The 14,151-nt window shown below is 29.7% G+C and overlaps 1 protein-coding gene across 1 annotated transcript; it reads left to right on the top strand.

Annotated features, from left to right (window-relative positions):
- Positions 1-167: 167 nt before the first annotated feature.
- On the top strand, positions 168-3,888 carry LOC130979623 (UDP-glycosyltransferase 72E1-like). Its single transcript, XM_057903099.1, has 2 exons — positions 168-1,782; positions 3,694-3,888. The coding sequence occupies exon 1, from the start codon at positions 250-252 to the stop codon at positions 1,729-1,731; it is 1,482 nt and encodes a 493-aa protein (XP_057759082.1). The 5' UTR covers positions 168-249; the 3' UTR covers positions 1,732-1,782; positions 3,694-3,888.
- Positions 3,889-14,151: the final 10,263 nt, after the last annotated feature.

Genomic DNA, 14,151 nt, shown 5'->3' on the forward strand with positions numbered 1-14,151 from the left:
TTTAGTATAAAATAATATTTTTGTTTAGTCAAACCAATTAAAGAGCACATTGAAACCTTTGCGGCATGTCAATGGGTGAATGGTCCATGCACTGTAGTCAAGATGGCTACCACCTTATAATATGCATCTTCCTAAAATGACCTATATTGATTACATTTATAAAAGCTTTTTATTATCGTTATTATTATTTGACAGAATACCCCTCTCTCTCTCTCTCTCTCTCTCTCTCTCTGAAGCTGCAGAGCCGTCATGGCCACAGCAAACAACGACAAGAAGCCACACGCCGCCATTCTGACCAGCCCAGGGATGGGCCACCTCATCCCGGAGGTGGAGCTTGGCAAGAGCCTCCTCACACAACACGCCTTCGACGTAACCATCTTCCTCATCACCACCGATCTCGCAACGGCTCGCTCCCAAATCCACCAACAAACCTCACATCTAAAAACTGCCCCAAACGTGGTGGAATTGCCGCAACCAGATGTTTCATCCAAACTGGGACCAGACCCTTCCCTATTGGACAGAATCGTCGTAACCATGACTGAGTCCTTACCATCTCTCCGCTCTTTCATCCTCTCCATGAAGCACCCTCCCTCTCTTCTTGTCGTTGACCTGTTCGGTACAGAAGCTATTCCCATGGCACGTGACCTCGGCATGCAACCCTTCGTCTTCTTAACCACCAGCGCCTGGTTCTCCGCTCTCACCATACACCTTTCAGCTATGGACCCCAACCAGGTGGAGAATACTCATATCAAGAACCGCGGACCGCTTCCAATCCCTGGTTGCGAACCGATTCAATTCGAAGACACACTCGAAGCTCTCTTGGACCCCCTAGGGCCCATATATGAAGGATACTCCAAGGTTTCAAAGGTAATAAATGGCTCTGATGGGATCCTGATCAACACTTGGCAAGATCTGGAGCCCTCAGCAACGAAGGCACTGGGGGACTCTGGAATCTTGCGAAGGTTCACCAATGGACCGGTTTATCCGGTTGGACCTCTAGTGAGGACGTTAGCGGACCGTGACACGTGTAGTGTACACGTGGACAACAAGGTTATGCGGTGGCTTGACCGGCAACCGACGGAATCGGTAATCTACGTGTCGTTCGGGAGCGGAGGGACCATGTCTGAGGCTCAGATTAGGGAGCTTGCGTGGGGATTGGAGCTCAGCATGCAGAGGTTTGTTTGGGTGGTGCGGCCACCCATTGAGGGCGATGCTTCCGGCTCATATTTCGACGTCGGAATTGGCGCGGGGGACGGGTCGCCGGAGTACTTGCCGAAGGGGTTCGTGGAGAGGACGAAGGAATTGGGATTGGTGATTCCCATGTGGGCCCCGCAGGTGGAGATTCTGGGACATGCTGCGACGGGTGGTTTTGTGACACACTGTGGTTGGAACTCTGTGCTTGAAGCAATCTTTGGTGGGGTGGCAATGGTGGCTTGGCCGCTCTACTCGGAGCAGAAGATGAACGCCGCCATGTTGTCGAAGGAGCTCGGGGTGGCGGTGAGGGCGAGGGGTGAAGCGGAGGGTGGTGGTGTGGTTGGGAGGGATGAGATAGCAAGGGTTGTGAGAAGGGTAATGGTGGAAGAAGAAGGTGGTGCAATGAGGGCAAAGGTGAAGGAGCTGAAAGCGAGTGCAGAGAAAGCAGTGTGTGAGTTTGGAAGCTCTTATGAGTCGCTGCGTCAATTCAGAACTTACTCTCGCGCCGCTTCAGAGGCTAAAGCTCGTGGTGCTTGATATCAAGAGTGCAAAAATATTGAGTATGGTAAAATTTTCATATAATTTAAGGTATATTTTATATTTTAATATATTTTATAAAAAATAATTAATTATTTTTCGGCCATATTAATATATCTATCTTGCCAGTTACGTGAAAGCAATAACAAACGTGAACGTTTAATTGGAATAAGTTCAATTAGATATTTTTTAAATATTTTTTTATTTAATATTTTAATTTAAAAAAATAATAAAAAAATATAGGGAGACAATAAAAATACAAAACAACGTAAACAATAGATATAATATGTTGGATATTCAATTTAATAGGTATGCATATGATTATGTTGATTCTTAATTGAATGGTTATTCTTTTCGATTTGGTTTACTCATGCACAGTTAACAATGATTGAATATTTAATTCATTAGGTTTACGGATAATTATTCTAATGTTAGGGTTTAGGAGGTAATTTGGATGATGGATTATTTTTTATTTTATTGAATTATTTTTAGAGCTTATTATTCGCATTGTTCACAAAAATTATTGTATACTTAGTAAAACCAAAAAATAAAAAATAAATAAATTTTGTATTTTTTGAATAACTGGTAAATAAAAATAAATATCTAAGTTAATTAAAAATAATAAATTAAAAAAACGAATCAAATACTGAATTTTAAAGAATAAATAATATGAAAACTCAAGTGCAATCAACTTCACGTGAAGTTAATAGCCGAGAGCCCTTAAATAATTTGAATTATTTGACTAAATTTTTATCTAATGACTTTCAGTTATCAACTTCACATAAAGTTGACTGTATCTAAGTTTTCACCTTTTTTGAGATCTATTCAGATAAAGACATCTAAAACGTCTGTTTTAAAAATATCTTTTTGTAATTAAAATTTAATACATATAATCGACTAAATTGTGCTATTTTTGTCAAAATTAGGTCAGACAATTTAATTTAATAAAAAAATAGTTAATTAAATTTTGAACTTATCTAAATTAATATTTTTTTATAAAAAATTACTACAATATCCTTATTATAAAAAATGACTAAAATACTCTTAATTATATATAATATTATAGTCATTTTTTATAAAAAATAATATTAATTTAGACTAATTTAAAATTGAATTTATTATTTTTTTAATTATATTAATTTATTTGGCCTAATTTTAATAAAAATAATATGATTTAATTAATTATATATATTAAATTTTAAATATTAAAAAAATATTTTAGACATATTTCTCTAAATAGTCCCTATTTTTAACTGAAATATATAGTTGAAGCATAAGCATAAGGATGAGTACGCAGCGGGTAGTACGGTTCACTTTCTCTTGAAAAGTGGGACACATATGCAAAGAAATCCCAATCAATATTAAAGCTACATTAATCAAGCATGTAATAAAAACGACAACTCCCTCTAGTTTCGGCTGCTATTATAATTAGAATTAACTCTCTATAAATTATGTTGCGCATGCCAAGTCAAATTTGGCTCCACATTGAAGTTAAAGTTATTGCCTCTGCGTGTGTTGTCTCTCATCACAGCTGCATTTGTACTAGGCTAAGTTATCAGAAATAAGGTTGTGTTTGTTTATAGAGATAGGACATTGAAATAGAAACACAGAGACATAAAATTATGTTTGATAGGGAAGACATGAATAGAGATAATGTGTCTAAAGATACTGAATTAGTGTATTTTGTATTCATTCTGATAGGAAGAACATAGAGACACTAACAAAAGACACAACTTATTTTTTATTTTTTTTTATTATTCTTATTAATTTTTTATAATTATATTTTTTATTATTATATTTTTCATCTCAAATTTTTTAAATAAAAAAATGAGAATAAATTAAATTTTTATAATTTATTTTAATTTATTGTCAAATAGAATACAAGAACATAAAATTTTGTATTTTATTTTATCCTGTTTTCAGTATCTTATCTTATTTTGTCTTGTCTTGTCCTATTCTTAGAAACAAACGCAGCGTAAAGGACAAATTCCATTGATGTTGGCTTTGACCCATCCCTCTGTTTGCATAGACAATTCAATTCAATATGGACACCCAAAGCAAAATAAAATAGACAATTCAATATAACAATACTGCTGTGTTTATTCTAATTATATTGCTCCCAAAGGAAAATGATTTTTCAACATGCAAACTGTACTACGTACTACAGGACTCTCTAAGACTAATATCACTTTTATTAAAAGTTCATATAAAGTATCATTTTTTCGAAATTGTTGAAAGTAGATCGTTTAATTAAATTATTATTGGATGAATATCGTGTATGCGTGTTCGTGTTTATTTTTTTAATAAAAGATCAAATATCCAATATTAATATAAGTGAACATAAAATATGTATATTTTGACATAATATTAAAAAAATATATTGTATAATATCTAACAAAATGTTATCTATACATTATACTGTTTCAATATATATAGATCATATTATTTATTTGTAGTCAAGTCTCTGGTGGCTATGTTATTTGTAGTCAAGTCTCTGGTGGCTATGTCTATGGTAACTAGTGGTGGCTAGAGCCACACTTTTAACTTAAAAGTGTAGCTCTTCACAAAGAAAAGCGTCACCTAATGGAAAAAAGAAAAATTAGAAGAAGTTACAATGATTTTTAAACAATTAAAAATGGCTCAAGAAAATAATATTATGGAACACGAATTTCAAATAGAAGAGGAATTAGTAAATTCTGAAAATATAGAAAATGAAGAACACATTCTAGATTATTCAAGTGACGAAGAACCAGCAATTCCAATACAAGTAAAAAATGAAGCTGGAACATCTAAGGATAATCAATCTCAATTTAAATGGGAAACAGGTTTTGATAATTATGCTTTTAAAAAAGGGTTTATAAATAAAGATTCAAAATATACAAAAATACCATCAAAATACGTTCCTAAAATCCAGGAAATGGAAGGAGAAAGAATGCTCGATTTAGACTGCAAAAAGAACGAAAAAGAAATTTTCGAAAACTGGTTAAATTCCTTCTTATTAGAAGCCTTTACTAATCCAAAACTTAGTGAATTATCTGGAAGAGACATTTGGAATTACATAGGGTTTCATACTAAAAGAACTATAAGAGATTATATGACATCAATAGAAAACCAAATAATAGAAGAATTAGAAACAAAAACAACAGCTTATGATAAGATATTATATAATGATGATTCTATATAAAGAATTTTTTGGAAAAAATATTATAGATCATAGACAAGAAGTCTATAATAAAGAATATCAAGAAGCAAAAAACCATTTAGCTAATATCCAGATATATGATTTATGTAATGTTGAATCTTATATATGTGAATATAGAATACATTATTACAAATTAAAAGAAGAAGATAAAAATCATTATCTTAGTATGTACATAACAAAACTTCCATATCCTGCTAATGAATTTATAATGGGAAGATTTATAAGAGAAATAAATAGAGGAATAATTGAAAATAATTTTGGTGGAGCAACCTCTGCAATAAAAGAGGAAATAAAAGAACGTTGTATGCAAGAAGCAACTCAAAAAAGATTTGCAAATATAATCAAAATTTGCTGTCAGGATAATGAAGAGATACCTCAAAAATATGGTCTTAATAAAAATTTTCAAAGAAAAAGAAAATATCAATTTAGAAAAAGAAAATACTATCCAAACTGGAGAAAAAAGAGATATTTTAGGAAAGAAAATAACAATAAAAACAAAAGACAAAGAAATAACTATTGCCCGAATAAAAAAGAAAATTGTAAATGTTGGTATTGCCAAGAAGAAGGACACTACGCAAATGAATGCCCGAAAAAGAAGGATAAAAAGGATCTTACTAAACAAATAGAAATTGCTAAGTCTTGTCTCATGGAACCATTAGAAGAATCTGATAATAACTTAGACTATATTTTTGAATATGTCTCGGAAACAGACTCAGAGACTGAGTAATAATGCTACATTTATAAAAATAACAGAAAAGTTTATAAATGCTTTCATAGATTCTGGGGCAACACAATGCTTTGCTAGTTCAAATATAAAACTTGATTGGAAAAAATTAAAGAAACCATTAAGAGTTAGAATAGCTGACAAATCAATACATAAAATTGACCAAAAAGCAGAGATGGTTGAAATTTTTATTCAAAATTATAGGTTCATTGTTCCATCTATATATATGTTAGATTCTGGAATGGATTTTATCATAGGAAATAACTTTTTAAAGCTATATCATCCATTCATTCAACAATTAACATATATAGTTTTAAAAGCCCCACACGATTCTTCAATAAATCAAAAATCAAAACGTATAAAAATACCAACTACTACTATAGATAAGATCTTAAAATTTAAAATATTTTCTATATTAGAAACATGTTATTTAAATTTATACTTTCAGATAAATATTCCAAAAAATAATCTTGAAATAAAGATAGAAGAACTTTTGGATGAAATTTGTGCTAAAAATCCTTTAGATATTAAAAATACAAATAACGAATTAGTAAGCATTAAATTAAAAGATCCCACAAAAGAGATAAATGTTCCAAATAAAATTCCTTATTCCGCAAGAGATAGAGAAGAGTTCTCATTAGAATGTAAAGATCTTTTGGAAAAAGGAATTATAAGATTAAGTAAAAGTCCTCATGCGGCTCCATCTTTTTACGTTGAAAACAATAATGAAATTAAAAGGGGAAAATGAAGAATGGTAATAAACTATAAGAAAATGAATGAAGCAACTATTGGTGATGCTCATAAACTTCTAAGAAAAGATTCTATTTTAGAAAAAATCAAGGGAGCATCTTGGTTTTCATCTCTTGATGCAAAATCAGGATATTGGCAACTTCGTTTAGACGAAGAAACAAAGAAATTAACTGCTTTTACTTGCCCAACAAAAGAATCAACAAGTGTGTTGCTTTATGAATGGAATGTATTACCATTCGGATTAAAGCAAGCCCCAGGTATTTATCAAAGATTTATGGAAGAAAATCTAAAAGAATTAAATGAATTTGTTTAATATACATTGATGATATATTAATTTTTACAAAACAGGATAAAGAAGATCATCTTCAAAAATTATTAATAGTTTTAGAAAGATGTAAACAGAAAGGATTAGTTCTTAGCAAAAAGAAAGCAAGAATAGCAAAACAAGAAATAGAGTTTCTTGGATTAATTCTATCTACTCAAGGTAAGCTAAAACTTCAACCAAATATTCTAGAAAAGGTAAATTTATTTCCTAATAAAATAGAAGATAGAAAACAATTACAAAGATTTTTAGGGTGTATAAATTATATTTCTGATCAAGGATTTTTAAAGAATATAACAGAATACACTAAAAGCTTATTTCCAAAAATAAGTACTAAAAAAGAATGGAAATGGGACGAAAAAGATAGTATGCAAATTCAAAGAATTAAAGAACTTTGTGAAAAATTTCCAGAACTTTATATTCCAGAAGAAAATGACTACTTAATAGTAGAAACAGATGCTTCAGACATAACCTGGTCAGGATGTCTAAAAGCTAAGAAAGCTAGAAAAAGTTTGGAACAAGAAAAAGAATCACTAGATTCTAAATATTCCCCAAAGGAATTACTTTGCAGGTATATTTCAGGGACTTTCACTCCAATAGAACAGAGATATACCACTCATGAAAAGGAAACTCTAGCAGCAATTAAATCTCTTAAGAAATGGAAAATTGATTTACTACCCAGAGATTTTACATTAAGGACAGATTCAAGTTACCTAACAGGTTTCATACGATATAATTTAAAAGTTGATTATAATCATGGACGATTGGTAAGATGGCAATTATTTTTGTTACAATATCCAATAAAAATTGAATATATTAAGGGTGACAAAAATGTTATTGCAGATACATTAACAAGAATGGAGTTCGTCTACAACGCATTAGATCAAGAAATCCAGAAATACGAACAAGAACTCGAAAAATGCAAGCATTGTCAGCAAATAAGGACACAGATCCAATCCCTCAAGAAGGCCATCGAAGCAATGAAATCAACACAACAACCAAAACCATCAGAGTTCAGCCAGCTAAGCATGGTGGACAAATCAGGTGAAGAAAAAATTCCAGAAAATAAAACAATTGCCGAAATTATCAAAAAATCCACCCAAGATAAAAAATATTATGTAATTTATAATGGCCCCATGAAAGGAATATATGATGCCTGGGAAAAAGCAGCACCATTTACACATCAATCAAGGATAATTCATAAAGGAGGATTTTTAACACTGGAAGAAGCAAATGAATTTTTCAGGGAATATGAAACTCTTCATCCAGAGCAAACCCTAAAAAGAGCAGATAAAGCTCCAATTCAAATCCAGAGAACAGGAATAATAAGAAACATTCCTACAAGGGCTGAAATCAAGGAAAAGAAAAGGGTCTGTAGATCAAATCTCAGAGAAACCCTTAACATAGTCCTGAATTGGACTGAAGAAAAAAGGGCAATCTTGGGATATTATCCTATTGCCAAAAAACAGCTAACAAAGCTGGTTATATTTCCAGATGCTTCCCCATCTGACACCTATCAGTTTTTCCAGTATGGATTAATTGATACAATTTTAATTTTTAATGATTTGAAAATTATTAGTGAGTTTCCTGCAGGATTCATTGATGCAGTAAAGAGATTTAAAAATATGATTGACAATGTAAATCCAAGGGATATATCCCTAAAATTTACGAATAGTCAACCTATTTTTAATGAAGAAGAAGAATACTTGGTTCCAGCACATCAAGTAATCTTCATGTCCGTCTTCCCAGGAAATTTTCAACCAATTGATCAAGTTCAAGATTTAACAATCTACATTCATGAAGGAAGACTAGCCAGCACACTAGCAAGGGTCTTCGAAAGAACTCAAAAGATAACAAGGGAATCTCACACAAGAATCAATTATAAAAGCAGAAATACTTTGCTTGTGTCCAGTAAAAGGAATGAAATTGAAGAAAGAGAGATGAGACTCTTAGTGGAATTTGAATCAGCATTCTACAACTTATCTGGACTCTTAGAAAAGCTCTCCGAAGGGATAAAGAGGAATCTCTGCTATTTGATAAAAGATAGAGAAGACCACAAGTGCCAGCTATGTGTCTCAGAGTCATCTGAAGAAAGCAATAATAAAACGGAATCAACCCATATGATAAAGGAAGAAGACAACGCATATGAATGTCACATAATGAAAGAGGAGGACAACACATCTGAAGCATCTCTCAACATTATTGCATAGTGACGTAAGCGCTTAGGTCATAGAGCACCAACAATGTAGCTGGTGCAAGATAATAAACAACGACGTAAGCAATGACGTCATAAGAAGGGTAAGGATGGGAATTGTCCATCAGACCCAACCATTATAAATAGGTTGCTTAGGCAATTGTAGAAGGGATCAAACCATAGAAAGCAGGAGGCTACGAGTACTCATATGCTAGGAGAGCAAGGAGGAAGCTGCCAAGGCGATTCTATAGTTTGAAGAAGAATTCCTTTAGGAAAAACCAATTCTAAACTCCCATCTGGAGTTAGTATCTACAATCTCCCCTCTGGAGATAAAAACATCTTATGTAAAATATACTAAATAAAGGAAGTTTTTCTCCAGAAAGGTACGACTTTATCCTAATTTCTTAGTTATGAATTATTTAGAAAGTCTAGAATTAACAGAAGAATCTGATTATTATAGATTAACTGCTTTATTAGATAATGAAAAACAGGCTGTTCTAAAAACAGAATTAAATCTCAAATCAAATGAAAATTTCAATAAACAAATCTTTTAAAAGAAGTTTTTAATAGAAAAATGTAATATACTATGAAAAAATTCAACTTGAAGCCCCTATAAAGATAAAATCTGCCAATGGAGAACTTGAAATAGCTCTGATAAATGATGAAGAATTGAGTAAACAGATTGAGAAAATTAAGGATCAACAAAAAAGATCTAAAATTGGATGGATTCATATTAGTACTATACAAGTCTTAATCAAATCTACATATATGAAAGGAATTAATTCACCAATAAGCTTAGCAATCTGTGATAAAAGAATTACTGATGACCCAATAGATCAAATCATTGGAATTGTTCATGGAAACTTGGCAAACGTAAATGTTAAAATGCCCATCTTGGATATGCTATACCTTTATCAACTGAAAACCTTGGAAGATCTATAAGTTTGGCTTATAATTTCATAGAAAATCTAATGGAACAAGACGATGAACCTTTTTCAATTACATATGCAATAAATTATGCTTTAACAAACAGCCATCATAGTATAATATTTAAAAACAGAGAAAGGATTTATGTTGATGATTTCAGAAAATTGTAAAAACGAAATACCAAAATATAAAGCTATTGAAAATCCAGTTCTATTACTAAAGAACCATCAGGAAAATTAGTTTCATCGAATTTTTCAAATAAGAGAATCTAAAATTAATAGCCCTTTAAGTTTATCTAAGTTAAAAATTAAAGAAGAAAGTTCTGAAATAAAAGAACTAACAAAAAGGTCGAAAAATTAAATGAGACCCTAACACTAACTATGACAATAAATAAAGAAGAAATATATGTAACTTATCAAGACAAAAAAAAAACAAGAGCTCTTTGAAAGAGAAAATCGTTTGAATTATTTACAGTTTTCTGAAATAAATCAAAGAGCATTTGAAGCCTAAAAAAAATTTATACAAGTTAAAAGAGAAGTTGAAGAGCTAGAAAATTAATAGAATCTCTAGAAAATAGTGATGAATCGATGATAGAGTTGCGGAAATTTTAAATAATGAAGCATAAAAAGAAAAACCAGAAATAAAATAAAAAGAAATAGGACGAGAAATTAAAAAGTAAAGGAGTATAAAAGGGAATTAAATAATCTTCAAATTGAAATTGAAGATCTTATAATAAAAAGGATAGAAATAAGAATAACTATAAACAAGTTGGAATTAAACTTAAAAATTTATAAATGCCTGGAAAATCATTTATGACTTAAAAGAATTAAAGCTGCTGAAAGAAAAAATGGAGAATGAAATTGAAAAATTAAACAGATATTTAGAACAAGATGTAGAAATAAAAGAAGTAATTGATTTGAGAAATTATATTAAAGAAAAAGACAACAGATAAAATTTTATATACAGTAATCCATGCAAAAAGATATTATAAACTAAAATAAGATTAAAAAGTTATAAATATACATCAAAGTAGTAGAAATGGTCAATACTATAGAATTTACAAATTATTTTTATTCAAAATTCAAAATTTGGTATCAGAGCCAAGTTAACGATTAAGGGTAACACTTTCTCTTTAAGTAACATTTTTAGTGATACGTTTAAAAAAAAAAAAAAAGTGACCAGATGTCCACAATTAATTAAAAATTTTTTTTGTAGTCACCATAGGTACAATAAAACAATAGGTACCATAGAAGGTACCTTTATTTGTATTCAATCTGGGAATCTGAGACTGAAAAGTCATTATATATAGTTTAATAATAATGAGAAAAAAAGATACCAGATGAATAGTAACAAAGAAACCCTACGCCTTTTATGAACTATACAAAAATTACCATGTGTGCTGGATTTGCATTTTCTGTCTTTTTTTTTTAATTTAAAAAAAAGTTGAAACCAATAAAACTTTTATTTTTTATTTTAAATTTTTTTACAAAAATTTTAAAAATAAAAAATATTAAAAATAACAAATATAAACCAAATACATCTATCTTAATATTTAGTATGCCAAAGAAATTTTATTTGCACATGAAATAATAGATATAGTAATAAGTAATAACACACAAATATATAGATGGAGTATACCGTGGCTATTATTATGATAGTCGGTAATTATAGAAATAGAATTATTTCTAAATTTGTGCAACATTTTTATGTTTTATTTTTAAATCAAAATATTTTTTAAAAAATATTACTTTAGTTTTAGTCATACTTTATACAACTATTATATATATATATATATATATATATATATATATATAAGGTTTTAATCTGCTGTGACTGATGGGTATTCTTGAGATTTCCTCAAATAAAAGTTACTACAAATAACAATATAATGGAAATATGAAAGTTAACCAATATTAATTTGAACATAAAACGAATAAAAAGTTAATCATTTAATATTTTTCTAGTGTAATATCTTCTTATTAACGATGAAACGAACTCAAAACACTTGTTGACGAAGTAAGAAGATAAGGCGCTTAAATTTTGAAGTCATCTATTTAAATGAAGATGTTAAAAATATTTTTTTTATAAAAAATTGTGTTAAAAATATGTTTTGTTTATTTGGCTACATTTTTAAAAAAAATATTTTTATAGTATATCAAATTAAATTCTATAATTTATTATCTAATAATAAAAAAGATGCATCTTTACTTAAAGATAATTATAAAATCTTTATAATAGTATCTACTAATTTTAAATATGACAAAATTTAAATTTTTTAAATTTTAAATTTTACTTTAAATAATAAAATTTAATTTTTTACTTTTAAATAATTTTTCTTTTATATTTTTTTTATTTTATCTATAAAATAAATAATAAAAAATTATATTTTATCTTTTAAAATAAAATTTAAAATTTAAAAGATCTAAATTTTATATAACATTTAACTATTAAGACTTAAGAGATAAAACTGGTCTAGTAACAAACAATGTGCAGTAGTCAACCTTACATATAAAATTTAAAATTTAGAGTAATGTTTTATGCATATATATAAAACTTTTATTTTGAATATTAAAAGTGATTAATAAAAAAATAAAAAAGAAATTTTTATGAAATATATACATATAATAATATAATCTTTTTATTTATTTATGATAATTTGTAACTTCAGATGTGGTCGTTGACTCATTGTGGCTTACTTTTTTTTGTTGACAAATGGCCCTGCATGCCATCGGATATTGGATAATAAATGCTAAATTTTATAAACGAAAATATTTGATAATTAAAAAAATTAATTAAAAATACTTTAAATTTATTTTATTTAATATTTATTAATTATTTTATTAATATAGTATTGAAAAACTTTCACATGTACCATTTATTTTATTGGTATAGCGCTGTACCAGGTACAATATGGTATCTGGTCAAAATTTTGTCTTCATGTGATGTATAATTCCAAAAATATCCTTGTAATTTTAATAGAATGATGCCAGGGGTAGTGAATGAGAAGTGATAATGTGGCTTTGACTGGTTTGTACTGAATGCGCTGACTTAGTGCAGGTCGTATAATTGAAAGTGAACAAAAATCGTTATTTCAACTATGGTTGAGCTTTTTTTTTATGCTGGAACAGTTTTTTTTAAATAAATATTTTATTTTATTTATTGATATATATGGACACAGTTTATATTTTTTATATCCTATTACTTATCTGATCACAAAAATAAAATATCTTATTACTTATCTCATTTATAGACATAAATTTTAAATAATAAAATAGATATATTGTGATACATAAAAAGTGACATATTTATAATTAATTTGTTTTCACTATAAATAAGATATATAAAAGGGCCCCGCTACACATACAAGCAAATAACGCATACAATCCTTACAAGTTGGCCTAACTCAGGTTTAATCCACGCGCACTCCCTCCCTTTAAATGGAGCGTCAATTTCACGCGCGTCACTCGAACGATTACGCTTCGAAAAAACCGCTCGTTATGACTCACTCTTCCTCTTCTCCTTTAAAGATAACACAAATCCTCAAGTTTCGAGCAACATTCCAAACTGAAGAGACATTTGAACTCGTCGCGAATAATAGCAGAAACCATCAACAAAATATTATTCAAGGTACGTTATTGTTTTACTCATCTTGTACATTTTCCACATTTCTGTTTCTGATTTCGAAATCGAAGAACTATGTTTTACTGTTCTTCTATGTTCTTCTAGGTTTTATTGATCTTCTTGTTCTAAGAAATTGAACACATGGTGTAAATATATTGATCCAATTATAAGTAAATTTTTTTCCATAATTAAACTCTCTCTGGTGTATTCAAAATGTCTGATTTACAGGTACTATAATATGAAGTGGTGATCCAGATAGATTGGAACCCATATAGACGGTCTGCATAGAGATCTGCATAATACACCAAAACAGACTATAAATACACCCGAAAAAATTAAATTTACCCTCTGCTGCAGATTTTAACCCAACCTACCTGAAAGCCACTTGTTGTCCACAAGACAAATTAATTAAACTCTCTCTGGTGTATTCAAAATGTCTGATTACAGGTACTATAATATGAAGTGGTGATCCAGATAGATTGGAACCCATATATGACGGTTGCATAGAGATCTGGCAACCAAACACAGATTATAAATACACCCGATAAAAAATTAAATTTACACCTCTGCTGTAGATTTTAACCCACACTACCTGAAAGCCACTTGTTGTCCACAAGATCAAAATTAATTAACTCTCTCTGGTGTATCAAAATGTCTGATTTACAGGTACTATAATATGA

The sequence above is a fragment of the Arachis stenosperma genome, chromosome 5, assembly GCF_014773155.1.
Source record: "Arachis stenosperma cultivar V10309 chromosome 5, arast.V10309.gnm1.PFL2, whole genome shotgun sequence".
NCBI lineage: Eukaryota > Viridiplantae > Streptophyta > Magnoliopsida > Fabales > Fabaceae > Arachis > Arachis stenosperma.